The 13,847-nt window shown below is 38.9% G+C and overlaps 1 protein-coding gene across 1 annotated transcript in view; it reads left to right on the top strand.

Moving 5' to 3' along the window:
• The window catches only part of PLCB1 (phospholipase C, beta 1 (phosphoinositide-specific)), a gene marked incomplete at its 3' end in the record, with an annotated part of 37,570 nt that extends 24,972 nt beyond the window's left edge, over nucleotides 1–12,598 (top strand). Inside the window, exons 14-19 of the mRNA XM_009577333.1 lie at nucleotides 3,143–3,275; nucleotides 4,142–4,195; nucleotides 5,913–6,132; nucleotides 9,970–10,150; nucleotides 12,341–12,417; nucleotides 12,509–12,598. Of these exons, the coding sequence (XP_009575628.1) occupies nucleotides 3,143–3,275; nucleotides 4,142–4,195; nucleotides 5,913–6,132; nucleotides 9,970–10,150; nucleotides 12,341–12,417; nucleotides 12,509–12,598 (755 nt within the window). The remainder of the gene's footprint in view (nucleotides 1–3,142; nucleotides 3,276–4,141; nucleotides 4,196–5,912; nucleotides 6,133–9,969; nucleotides 10,151–12,340; nucleotides 12,418–12,508) is intronic.
• Nucleotides 12,599–13,847: the final 1,249 nt, after the last annotated feature.

The following is a 13,847-nucleotide window of genomic DNA, read 5'->3' as shown; positions in this document are numbered from 1 at the left end:
CCTCCCCACTTTTCTTTCCCTCCCCTCACATACATTTATTTACCTGAGCTGGGTTCTTGCAGCTGTCACAGGAAAACTGAGGTTTTTTCTTTGCTACCTAGAAGCTTAAACTGCACCTCTGTAAGAAGTTCCCCAGGCTTCTTGCAAAACAGTAGTCAAATAAGCTACCTAATAGTGAATTGTTTTGAACAAATAAATTAGCCTTTCTTTAGGCTTCAAATTATACTGCCTGTTAATTGTCAGTGCAATAACGTAAATGGAGAATGCTGAAGTACTGACAAAATTTACAGCATCTTTTCTGTATTTATTTGCAATGTTCTCGTCATGAGCATAACGTGAATTCCTACCTTTAGCTTTCTAATCAGTACATAATTTCCAATTCTTGCTTTCCAGCCTGGCCTTAGAACAGCAATTTTTGCGGAATGGAAGCATTGTAATACCCACAGTGTGGGTTTTGCACCTTTAACTGTACTTATCGGAATACATAGTAAATCTTCATGAGCGTACAGGTAGTGAAGGTCGCCGTCTCTTCCCCTGCCTGGTGTCCTTTACAGGCAGGACGAATAAGCCATAAAATTTGCAGCTGGAAGTTTCTTGGGAGGAATTAATCCCAGCCTAAAGTAGATTGATGTAACTGGTTTGTACATTTTCATCCTGACAGTCACAGGAGCAGGAGTGGGGTCTAGGAAAAGCTAGCCAGAGTAAAATGCATTTTGGCTGTGCCTGCTGGTGTAATGTCGCTGGGGCTGCGTGTTAATTCCCAGTGCAGAGTCAGGGAGTCGGGAGGCCTTGCTGGCTCGTTAATGTGTCTGACATGGAAGCAGCAGAGCATCTGACCTGTTCTTTCTATCCATAAAACAGTGTTGAAATGGAAACTATTGTTTTGCATGCCTGGATATAAATCAAATCCGTGTAATGACTCCAGTTGGCTTCTTTGGTTAAATAAAATGGTTTTGATAGGGAAAGTAAACAAAAACATCTCTAGGAGAGCAGCTGCACTTAGCATATCTGATACCACTATTTAAAATGAAAATTCAGGCATAATTTTGCAAATTATAATGATCACACCAAATTACAGAAATGGAAATTAAGTTGATCTGACACTTCTTATAGGGAGCCCTTGCTTACACTTGCTTATACTTGGCCAAGGAAGATAGAGGCAAACTGACTTAAGAACCGACCACCTAATCTAACAGTGCAGCACAGAGGAGACCTCCCAACCCCAATCCATTGCAGCTCCTTTTCTCTGTAGAAATAAAAATAGACCATATAGATATGTACCTGTATGGGTATGTGTCTTTGTCCTTAGTAAATATACTGTCTTGCAAAAGACATGGCAACATGTGGAATATAAACCATTTTCTGTGAATATTAAAACTATAAATTATAAGGCTGGATTACATCATGTTTTAAAAAGAGCCTAAAATATTCTCCACTACGGAAAAATTATGTTTACTTTAGCATTCTGTGTGATGAATTATGAGAAGAGAAAGTGCTTTTTAATGAATTAGATTGCTTGATGTAGTGAAAATCACTCTCTATTCACTTCCTGATCCTGTCTCACATTTCTGCTTTAGTTTCTGAAAACAGATGTTTTATGTTCAAAACTGACAGGCTAGTTTCTCAACAAGCTGTGATGCAGCATTTTGCACCACGTACAAACCTAGTCCCAAAAGAAGAAGATAATACCCATTTTCCCGTGCAGTGACTTTTGGGGCACAAACTTGCCAGAAGTTAGGAATTCCAGCTTTGTTTGTATTAAATGTTGATGATCTACATAGCAAACATTGTTTTTATTAAACTAATGAATTGCATCCTGTGAGGAGTATATTTTAAGGAGAATTGAGAGGATAAACATGTCTCTGTGTGTTTGTCACAGCTACAGCTTTTGGCCAGTCACGTCGTTCTGCTGTCATAAATGTTGGCTAGATCATGGTTTTCCTTATTTTATTGCAGTAATTCCTGCTTGATATAAATGAAGTTGTTGGCATTGGTTTGCAATTGCATCATCTTTCTGACTACAGTATCTCTCTCCCATAATTTTGGTAGAAATAGGCTGTTGAGACAGAAATCCTTTTGCAATGTGCAGTATGTTGTCAGTGCCAAGATGAAGGAAATCATCAGCAGGGGCAGCTCAAAACAGTTAGATCAAAATGTATTTTGCCTCTATTGATGCAGTGCAGGCTGATATTTTGCAAGTGTGGAGTAATCAAGGGGAAAAAACCAACAACTGTGTATCCTGCCTCTGCATGTAATGGGATTACCATCAAAGAGTGAAATGGAAGCAGCTGAAGGGAACAAATCCAAAACTACCCTGAGACACCATGGCAACTGGCACCTCGCAGGGACAGCAGGAAGGGGGGCTTGGCCATTTCAAAATAAAAATTGTTTTGAATGGCCTTCTGTTTGCTGGGTGCTTGCTTAAAACCTGATGGTCACAAGGAAAATTATAAGACGTTCAATGCATAGTACAATGTACACTGTAAGCCTGAGCCTTTAGGAAACTGGAGAGAAAGAAAAGATTGTGGAAAATGCTTAAATATTTGGATACCGCAGATGTATTTATGCAGCAGGATGGAGGTACTGTTTACATATTATCCTTGGAGTGTAATTACAAGAATGTAAAATCTTGGGAATCAGAAGTATGTCTCTGTTCTGTAAGAACGGTGAATAATGATAGTGCTGTGTGTATCTATGAAATTTAAAACTAATTTTGTGTACACGTTTTGTTCACAGCAGGGATTTGAGTAGCATTTTCATGCCAGCTTCTACATCATTTCTAGAAAGGTTTTATGGCAGAGAACAAATGCTTTTCAATAAAATACAGATTTCACATCTGGTGCAGCTAATATATACTGTACTGAAAAACGTCCCTGATGAGTTACATCCACTTAAAATAAAAATACTTTTTCAGAATAATAGATGCTCTATTTCTTCTTAAAATTTACCCTGCGAAAATGAACCACCTGCATTATCATGGCTCTTAAGGATATCATTTTTGTTGTTGTTTTCTTTTAGAATGATTTATATATAACACTTACAGAATTTCACATTTTAAAAAAGAGGCTAAACTAGACCTGCAAATAAATAATTTTAAGTCTGTTAGTTGGGAAGAGTAATATAAATCATGATGTATTTTCAGATTGACCATGGAGATGCACCATCTGAAGCTAACAATGAACCTAGGCCAACACCAGCAGAAAATGGGGTAAATTACACTGCCTCTCTTACACCGAAACCAGCAACTCAGGTTGTCCATAGCCAACCAGCACCAGGTAAAAAAAAAACAAAGGAAAACAAAAAAAGTCCCATCTTTTCAAAATAAATCTGGATAATAATTCTTCATGTGCTTTTCATTTAAAGAACAAAGCGGGGCGGGGCAGGGGGTGTTGGTTTGGTTTGGTTTTATAAAATAGGTAGAAATTTTCCCACTACGTCAGTATGTTGTTAGATCCAGTCATCTTCAAACAAGTATCTTCTATTTAAGAGTTGCTTTTGTGGTGGAACTGAAGTTTATTACAAGCAAGAAGATTTGCAGGAGGTTTTTTTTGTATTGTTGCAAGTGCAGGAATCTCTTTAAATTGTTTTTACAAATATGCCAAATTTATGCATGTAGTTAATCTTATTCCACACACAAAATACACTCTCAGATACTTATATATTTTGTATTGAGATATCTCCTATAACAAATGCTTGTTAAACCACAGGGTTTATAGTTTTATGACTGCAGTCTTCATAGGCTCGATCTAACTGACATCCAAGGAGCTGGATTCACCTTGTGTACAGAAATTTTGCACTGACATCATAATATAGGGCAGTTGTACTAACTGTCAGCCTAATACCACTTAAATGGCTCATATGAGTGTATTGGTGAGTTCAATAACATCTTCCTTTTAAGTAAAACAACAAAGCTCAGATGGGTTTTCAGAAGGTTACCTTTTTGTGTTGGTTCACAGAATCAGTGTTGTTTTCCTTGTTGCTACTCATCTGCTCAAGAGATGTGTTTTCTCAAATGATTAATAAATGCCATGTCAGTGCATGTCCTGTTTTATGTCCTGCTGCATTTTAATATGCGATCAAGCAGCACAATAATGGCTGTTGTTTTAAAAGAATTAGAATCAGTCATCTCTTTTACCTCTAGGTTCGGTGAAAGCACCTGCAAAGACAGAAGATCTTATTCAGAGCGTCCTCACAGGTAATAAATACACTGCACGAATGATACACTTTTTTGTCAAGAGAAACGTATTTTTTATGAAATAGGCCATCTGGCTTAGACATTTCTTTCAGTGATTAGGACTGCAGTAACTCATAGAACACATATGTTTTGTTCCTCAGCTTTGAAGTTATTAAATGTTTGAGCACATGTTTCATGAGATCAGTATTGAGTGCCAACAGGGAATTTTTAAAAATATCCCATTGTTGTAGTTTCACAAGTACAATGTTACCATCTAATGCAGACAAAAGACCAGCATTATTATGAGAACAGAAGATAAATTTGCTCTGAATGTTGTGAATAGTAGTGAAACCATTTTATCTTCATTAGCCTTGCAGTGTTCCTATTGCTCCTACAAAACTGAAATTACCATTACATTAAGCAAACTGGTCTGTCGGTTAGATCGTGCCCTGCTGTTCAATTGGCAGTCATGTCTTCCAGCTTGGAATTAGAGTTTAGATTGCAAATCTCATAAGTCAGTTTATTTTATAGTTGTTCTCCTACATTAGAACCCATTCCGTATCCAAATCTTGTGTAGGCCTACATTTAGGTGTGGAAAACAGGTAAGACACATGAAATTCTGCGTGTCAATTGCCTCTTACTCAGTCTCCCTCATGTGTGGTAGAAAGAGGCCAGCCTAGATTGTGGAAGTACCTGCTGGCCTCATACAGTCAGTCTGTTGTCTGGGAAGGGTCTCCAGTCTGGCTTCCCCAGACCTGTGACCCCAGATCATGCAAGTCATCGTTCCCTCCGGCACTTTTTTTTTGTTGTTTTTAATTGCTGATTTGGGATGAGCTCATGCAGGTCAGGCTGGCAGACCCTGAGCTCGAGCTGTGATCTGGTTTCACAGAACAGGACATCCTTCATAGCTGCTGTTGGAGTGACAGCACTGGAGGGCAGTTCTCAGCATTTAGCTACCGATCCTTTGCTGGACTGGCAACCAGATGGCCATGACTCCTCTGATGCACGGTCTTCATCAAGAGAGAAATGAAGACTCTCCCGAGATGCCGTGATGATACCGGGACAGATGCCTTTAGCCAGTGCACGGGTCAAGGCAGGAGAGCAGGCAGCTGAAGTGCTGTTTGTGAAGGGAGTTTAGGCATCAGCATGTTATGTAGCCCATCCAGAGGGAAGGGAGACTTGAAGTGTTGGTACAGTGGGTACAAAAAAGATCTGTGGTCATATCTATGTAAGATCATGGTTTTATATGTTGGGCTGATGGGAATCTTTTGCATCTGAAAGGGGTTGAGGAAAGAAAGTACATGGGTTTTATGTTGCTACACATCTTGGTGTTCTAAATTTTCGTCTCACTTCTTAGTTTTTATCAGTTAAATTTGCCATGGTATTTTCAATCTGGTTAGCTTATTTCCAGGTAAGTCTACTCGGGTAGTTTATGCTAGCACATTTCACTTACTCCTGCTGATGGCATTTTCTGGGTTCTCTGGCTGAAATCGTATGCTATTAGAAAATTGAAGTGGCTTTTGTTATTATCATCGTAGAAGTGGAAGCACAGACTATTGAGGAGCTAAAACAACAGAAATCTTTTGTTAAGCTTCAGAAGAAGCACTACAAGGAAATGAAGGACCTTGTAAAGAGGCACCACAAGAAAACCACTGATGCTGATGGCATTTTCTGGGTTCTCTGGCTGAAATCGTATGCTATTAGAAAATTGAAGTGGCTTTTGTTATTATCATCGTAGAAGTGGAAGCACAGACTATTGAGGAGCTAAAACAACAGAAATCTTTTGTTAAGCTTCAGAAGAAGCACTACAAGGAAATGAAGGACCTTGTAAAGAGGCACCACAAGAAAACCACTGATCTTATCAAAGAGCACACTGCAAAGTATAATGAAATCCAAAATGACTACCTGCGACGAAGAGCAGTTTTAGAAAAAACAGCAAAAAGAGACAGTAAGAAAAGGTATGTTGAACGTAGCTTTCCTGTTCTTGGTATTGGAGATCCTTACTCGTCTTCTTTTATAGTAGACAATTAATATGGAGGTGTCATTAGAACACAGGAAAAAATCAAAAGCAGCAAGATTCCTAGGTAAAATGAAGTCAGGACCTTTGATACGGAAATAATCAGAAAAAGCCCTCTCCATGATGTGCTGGTTCTCTGCCAGAAGCCAGATATGTTGTTCACTATATTACACCTCTTGCCCTGTAAATAAGGGCACGCAATATTTATCTTGGGACTTTCCCTAGCCCGCTGGTATGGGTAGGTGACTCAGCTGTGCTGGCAACAGCAGCCAGTGGTTAGGTAGTGAGCTTAATCACAAACTGTGAGAGGGGGCATCTCCTATGTACTGGGACAGTTCAGGAACCAGACTGCAGCGTGAAAGAACTCAAACCTATCTGGATAAAGTGTTTTACTTTTGTACTCGGGTCAACTGCAGCACGTTTTATCAGAGCACCCCATCTTCTCCCATGCTGACCTCCTTTAGGAGAAGGAGTATCAGTTCCATGGAAACTACTGCCCCACACTTAATAATATAACTTTATAATGTAGCTCCTTTTTCAGGTAAGGAAAAGTTTTTGCAGCCAGCACACATGGTCATCCTGCCCAGATTAAGCAAGTGGTTTACTCTGGGCCACCACAGCGTGCTGTCTGGTGGTGGAAGAGACCCAAGTGTCAAAACAGGAACAAAACTTCAGTCCTCCTTTATGCTATTTATGGGTAAAACGGATATTCTGGATTTGGGGATGAAGAGCATTGTCTCCAAGTTAGAGTCCTGGAAAAAACTCATGCTAGAGTAGAAGGCATCAGATGTATAATTAGGTGAAAGAAACGCCTGAAAGTTATTAACATCTGACTGCTGTTTAAATTATGATTGATTCAGACCACTTGGGGATCTCTTAATGATTGCTTGGCTTTGCCTCTGCATGCACACCCTTCCTGTCTTATGTCTTTTTCTAAATCTTGCATTGCCCTATCTCTTTGTGTGTGCTGATACAATTTTTCTGTTATTTGTTTAGGTAATAATAAAAAAGGAGAGTTATATTTATCATTATCAGTTTGAAATGCAAAGACCGTTATGACTCATTAATCTTTCCACAATTATTGTCTTGTTCATATGGTAAGGAACTGTATGTTAATAAAGATCAATTCTGGCAAAACATATACACACATAGGTACAATCAGGGTCTGATACTGTTAAGATTGAATGATAATCAGGTAGGGGTACCCTCCTAAATTTTTATTTCTCCCATTAGTGCAGCATTTTCATTTTAACTTGATTTATTTTTGAAAGTAATTAGATAAGCACAAAAGTCCTTTAACTTTTACATAAAATTGATATAGCTGCAGTTCTTAAATATGAAGACATTGAATGAACATGAAAAAAATTAATTGATACTTTTTGGTAGGAGATCATCAGAGAAAAAGGCTGCAAGCATGCTCTGGCTGCTAACCTTGTTGATAGTACCTCTCGTTGTAAGTAACTGGGATTCAGGCCATAACTTGTCCCTAGGAAGGACCTTATTCATTCATGCCTGCCTGATGACAGTATGTCATTGGGATTAATAAGAGCTTAACACTCATTATATATCTATGTTCAGCTGGCCTTAACTGTTGCCAGTTTTTAGGCTTCCAGGTTCTACACTTGAGTTTAACAAACTCCCTTAATGACTGGTTGTCAGCTGCACACAGTGTTACTTTATCCGCTGTATTTTCCATCATCAATGTGTGTGACAGATAGTGGCAGACAAAACAATGTCATGTTTCTTTTCTCTAGCATATTCTATTCAAATTTAAGCAGAAAACCAAAATAAATAAAATTACTCATTTATCTTCGAGTAAAAAGGATTTTGGTTTTTTATTTCGTTATGATCTGACCATAAATCATTCATGATAATCAGGCAATAAAACCCTGCAGTCTGTTACGTGGAGCTGTCACAGTGATTTCAGAGATGTGAAGTTTTATGTGTAGATATAGAGAAATCTGAAGGTTAAAAAATCTGAGGTTGAATTTTAAAAAGGCAGGAACATATTTTTAGGGATTTTCAAACTTGCAAGTACATATTATCTCAAGCAGCAGACTTCTAATAGAATACTATATCCCAAGGAAAAAGGTGATTTTTATCATTTTAAATTATTACTGAAGCTATTTACCTGTAACTGCAAAGTATAAATCACTACTTCATCAGGAGTCCTTGTATCAGGTTGCCATACAAATGTGTTGTCTCTGGTCAGAAGCAATCCATGTTTCATGCCCTTGTCTAAAGTTCGGCCAAGATGCAGTAAAGCCATTGTCTGTAGGAAGTTTGAAGCATTTATTTATACACATGCACAAGTGTTTTGCTGGTGTTGTTCTGAAGTTTCTCTAATGATCGTGTCCCTTAAAAGACATGTATGTTAGTATTTTAGCCAGCGTTTAGAAACAGGCCTTATTTCTTTTTCCCAAAAATACAAGAGAAATGTCAGCTTTAAAATGTATACTGTAATGGCATAATATGCTGACTTTACTATTCATTAATGCTGTCTTCTGGCTCTGTATTTAAATTATCCTCATCTATCACACTGACACCTCTTAACCTCTTAGCAGAATATTCAAATACAATAAAAATACAAGAAATAAAAAGAGGCTACCTTGGGGTTCGTATTCTCAAACTGATGAAAGCAGCTTCACGTTATTTCAGTGGAGGTAACTCTAATTGTCAGCAGCTGCAAACTTGAACCTGGGAGAGAGAAGAGAGGCAGCCAGTGTAGCAAGTTCTCTGCATTGTAATCTCTGCAAATTTCTGAGTAGCAAACTCATTTTTCTCACAGTGTCAGCCCTCTCTGTTCAAGGTTTTGCTGTTTTGTCCATCTCATGCACTGTTCTGGGGTTCCCAGGCAACTGATTTAACACCTCAGTACAGCAGTAAACACAGCTGCAGAGCAGGGACATGGCATAATCTTTTTTTTTTTTTTTTTTTTCCTTGGGTTTAGTTTAGTGCTGGCCTGAGAGTGATACTGCTTTTGCTCCTTATTTTTTCCTTGAGCAGTTTAGTGTCATCATGTCTCCTTTCACAATTACATCCGTCCTCCCTTCTGTCTTAAGAAAGAAAAAAAAACCCAAAACTGTTCCTTAGTGTTGCTTTTTAGCTTCCTCATTATATTTTTCTTTTGCTCCTATGTGCTGCCTTCTGAGGTTTACTCCCCACTGGGGTGTTAACTTTCCTCCTAAAGTCAGCAGTCCACAGAGCACTTTCCTCTGTGTGTGCTATGCATGGCATTTCCTGAAGGGGGGAGAAAATACCAAATAAAGGGATGTTCCTACCATTTTAAGCATTTTATAAATGCAGATGTAAAGTTATGCTCTTAAATTTATTGCTAAGCGTATGCAAGGATGACTCTGTTTTCAAAATACTTAGCATTCACCATTTCTGCTGAGGACTGTGCAGCTTTGAAGTTCAAGTTACGTGTCTGGAAGTGGATAAACAAGTTCCATGGGCATTTGTTTATGGGAAATCTTGGCAGTTGCATTTATAGCTCGTTTATACTAAGTCCAGTTCACACCTCCATGATGGGTTAGTAAAATGAGGTTTAAAAGCAATAGCCATCTCATTAATAAACTGTTAACGCTATTTTTTTTCCTAAAAGATGAAATTACTGGACTTACTAGAGCTAAAGTCATCTTTTGGCCCTCTATGTGGTGCTGAGAAACTTCTTAACGGGCTACATATAACCAGCTGCCTTAAAAACAAGGTTCAAGTATGGGGCAGAGTGTACATGCCTAGTGATTTAGACCTTGGTGGTGTGTGTGTGTCTTTGCAGATCTGAAACGGGCAGCCCAGACCACAGTTCTTCAACTATTGAACAGGAATTAGCTGCGCTCGACTCTGAAATGACCCAGAAGCTAGTCGAGCTGAAGGAGAAGCAACAACAGCAGCTGCTAAATCTCCGACAGGAGCAGTATTACAGTGAAAAGTACCAGAAACGAGAGCACATTAAGCTGGTACGTTCGTTATGTTGTCTGCTTTTCTTTAGCGATCTCAGGGTGAGTAATGAAAGCAGCATGACACTATAATTAAATGGGGCTTCCTGTTACTTGGAGTCCATTTCAGAGCTTGATTTCCCTGTGGTCTGCTGCAACTTCAAGGGGTTGTTGTGTCGTTTTGTCACTAACATTTCTAACAACCTGGAAAACTTTGGGTGGAAGGCAGAAAGGCAACACGGTTATTACTACTGCGAAAGCAGAGAGTCCTTACCTCTAGTTACGTAAGCCTTGGTTTATTGCAGCTTTTGGACGATGTTTCTGTTTTGTTCTGCCACCTTTTTAAACATAAAACACTCAAGGAGGCAGGATTAGCTGGAAAATAAATTGAAACATGAAAATAAATAAAAGAAAATAGACTTAAACATTCCCCAGGGCACAGAGTTGTGCCAAACAGTGTTCCTGTTGCAGATGAATGCTTTAAGGAGATGCAGGACATAATCTCTGTATGGTAAAGAAATATTTTGCGTCCATCAATCCAAGCCAGCTTGTGTTTTTACAGCTGGAGTTCGGCTCACAACTACAGCAGGATCATAGGCCTTCTGAGCTGAAATAGAGGAGCTTGGGCAGATGGCAGCTGATGCTGATGGATATTCTCAGGCAGAAAAGAACATTTTTAAAGGGTGTTATGGGAGTGCTCAACTGTTTCTCAACTCCAGACAATCCCCTCTCACAATTTTTTTCTATTATATGATGTTTTCTCTCATTACTGTTGGATGAAGTGATTTGTCTACTCTGCCCTGCCATCCAAAAGGAGCAGGTCAGAGGAGTGATGTGCATGGATATTGCTCAGCAAGGCCTTTTCACAAAGTCATTCCCATGGATCATAGCATGGTGGTGCAGTTCTCAAGCGGTGCCCTGTTTTATCAGTGGCTGTATGTGAATCACTTCACAGTACCCAACAGGAGCTGCTCCAGTGTGGGTGCATGGACGCGGTTACCTGTGCTGCAGGGAGAGAGCTCACATTCAAGTTGTTGGCTGCATTTCAGGGATTTTAATTTTTATAAAAACAAACCATTTTGGACCCACATAGTTGAGCTTATATTGTAAGTTAAGTCATTTCTCATTTCAAAATGGGAAATGGCATTTCTCAAAGCAAAGATACATTTTCAGCATTGTCCAGTTAGGTAGTGTCAGGATAAATTCATATTTTAGCACTGAACCTTCAGACAATTTTCCCTCTGAGCTGTGCCGGAGTTAATATTCCGGTTAAAATCTGCTTTGCAGCCAAAGAGATTCTTTCTGATGTCTTTCTTTTAGAGGACAGGCTATTGTCAGTATCTTTCTTCTTTTATCTAAGGAATGAAAAGCTGGATCAGACTAGCGAGGCATTATTATACATTCTCTGCTTCATCATCCTGAGGATTATTTTACAGAATCAGACTTAAACTAGAGGGGTTGATCAAACCAGATTGGTCCCATTTCCCAATTTAATTCATTGAACTTGCACACAAGCCCTCTCCATGTGTCCTCTCCTGTCAGCATCGCCACCACAAGCATGCTTTTTGTTAGCAGTTTCAAACCAGATGAGACTGGACCCAGCACTGCACAGCAGATTTCAAACCAACAACTCAGATTTTTTTTAATCCATCATTCTGTGATCAAAATGTAGGCTATGCTTATCTATAATTAGCTTTCTTAGCTATCATGCATGAATTTTCAATAACCACCTGACCACCCTGAAATCCAAACTGTTTCATGTAATAACGCTCAATGCAAGAGGAATGTTTTCAGCGCTCGCAGAAAACCTTGAATATTCAGTGACACAGGAATTCAGTTTGTAGTTTATATTGCATAAATTCAGTTTGTGACCATTTATGAATTATCATAATTCATTTTAATTCCTAGCTAGCAAAGGTAAAATCTGCAAAATATATTTTGGTTTTACATTTAATATTCTGAAACTGTATCACCTTAATGTACAGAGAAGTAGTAGTTTCTGTGTAAATTGGACATACAGAAGTCTGGCTGGACTGGCAAGTTAAGAATGCATTTACACCAATAAGAATGTTTACCGGCTTTTGATTGTTGGTACTTAATCAGGGAATGGTGTAACACCTTCATGTCTGCTACAGACTTTTGAGGAAACTTAGATGCATGTATGACGTTTAGCTGAAAATACACATTTTTGTTTCTTGGGATTTTTTTTAGCTTATTCAGAAGTTGACAGATGTAGCAGAGGAGTGTCAGAACTGCCAGCTAAAGAAACTGAAAGAAACATGTGAAAAGTAAGGTGCTATTCCCCTTATAATTGATTACTACTCTGTGTGGGTTTTGTTTAGATACATTTTGAACTTGCCTTTATGTTTTATGCTTTAGAGAAAAGAAAGAATTGAAGAAAAAAATGGACAAGAAGAGGCAGGAGAAGATCACAGAAGCAAAGTCCAAGGATAAAAATCAAATGGAAGAGTAAGTATATCCCTAGATCCATATCCTTATATGTTATGAGGAGACACAAGATTTTTCACAACTGGAAAATCAAAGAAAGGTCTCAACCCTAAATACAAGGCAGCTTTTAGTCAGACTGTAATACCTCCCCAGAGCAGTGGAGTCCTCCTTACTTCCGCTGATACTAATTTAATTTCCTGGGACTAATCTAATCTCCTGTTCTGCGAGCATTGAGAGTCTGGGTCAGCTGAAAGGTGCTGATGTGAGGTATGGGGACATGCCTGCGAGTGGCGTGGTGGAGTGATTCACCAAGATGCTGTTAATCCAGACACTGTTCCTCTGAGTATAAATAGACTTAGTGGCTTCAGTTCCTGCAGGGTTTGATTTCACCTTAACTTAGGTTTTTATTTATGAGTTATCTTTTCTTCTTAACTCTATTAAAGCTGCTCTCCAGAAGAAATAGCAGCACCACACTGGAATGTTTGCTCTACTTTTGTGATAAATTCCCCTCAGATGCTGTGCTACTGATTCTCCTCCAGTGACAGTGTTATGCAGCGTGCAGTCACTTTGGGTGGAAGAGAGAGGAAAGCTGAGCTCTGAGGGTCAGTTTTTGTGAACAGGGACAGGAATGTTAATTTCATTTGTGCACCACCAGACAATACAAACTATAGTTGTGCAAGTTGATTATATTCTTCTCAAGGGCACAGTATCTAGGTTTGTTTGTCCCCCTTTGTTTGTTTTGGCAAGCAGCTCAAAAAGAAAATGGAGCATTTTAATCTTGCACTGTTTGCTGGGATATTCTTGTTACCAGTCTTTAGTAACATTTGAGGACAGTTAAAAATACAGGAGGAACAATAAAAAAAAAAATCCAGAATATCTGAGATTTACCAAGTAACAAGACACCACTATGTTTGGTTTTCTACAAGTAAAAAGGTTTATACAGGTTTTGAAGCCTCTCAACATAGAATCTGTGTATTTGGTAACACTGAAAGGTCACACACACACAATGAACTGCATCAGATAATTTAAGAATTGATATTATAGAATTTTAATAAACATCCCAGAAAAAAGATGATATGGATGTTGTCCACTTAGACTTTAGTAAAGCCTTTGACACCATTTCCCACAGCATTCTCTGGGAGAAACTGGCTGCTCATGGCTTGGACAGGCGTACTCTTCGCTCTTGGCTGGATGGCCAGGCCTAAAGAGTTGTGGTGAATGTGGTTAAATCCAGTTGGGGACTGGTCACAAGTGGTATTCCCCAGGGCTC

The sequence above is a fragment of the Fulmarus glacialis genome, unplaced genomic scaffold (assembly GCF_000690835.1).
Source record: "Fulmarus glacialis isolate BGI_N327 unplaced genomic scaffold, ASM69083v1 scaffold3805, whole genome shotgun sequence".
Taxonomy (NCBI): Eukaryota; Metazoa; Chordata; class Aves; order Procellariiformes; family Procellariidae; genus Fulmarus; species Fulmarus glacialis.
This window is presented reverse-complemented; position numbering and strand designations above follow the sequence as displayed.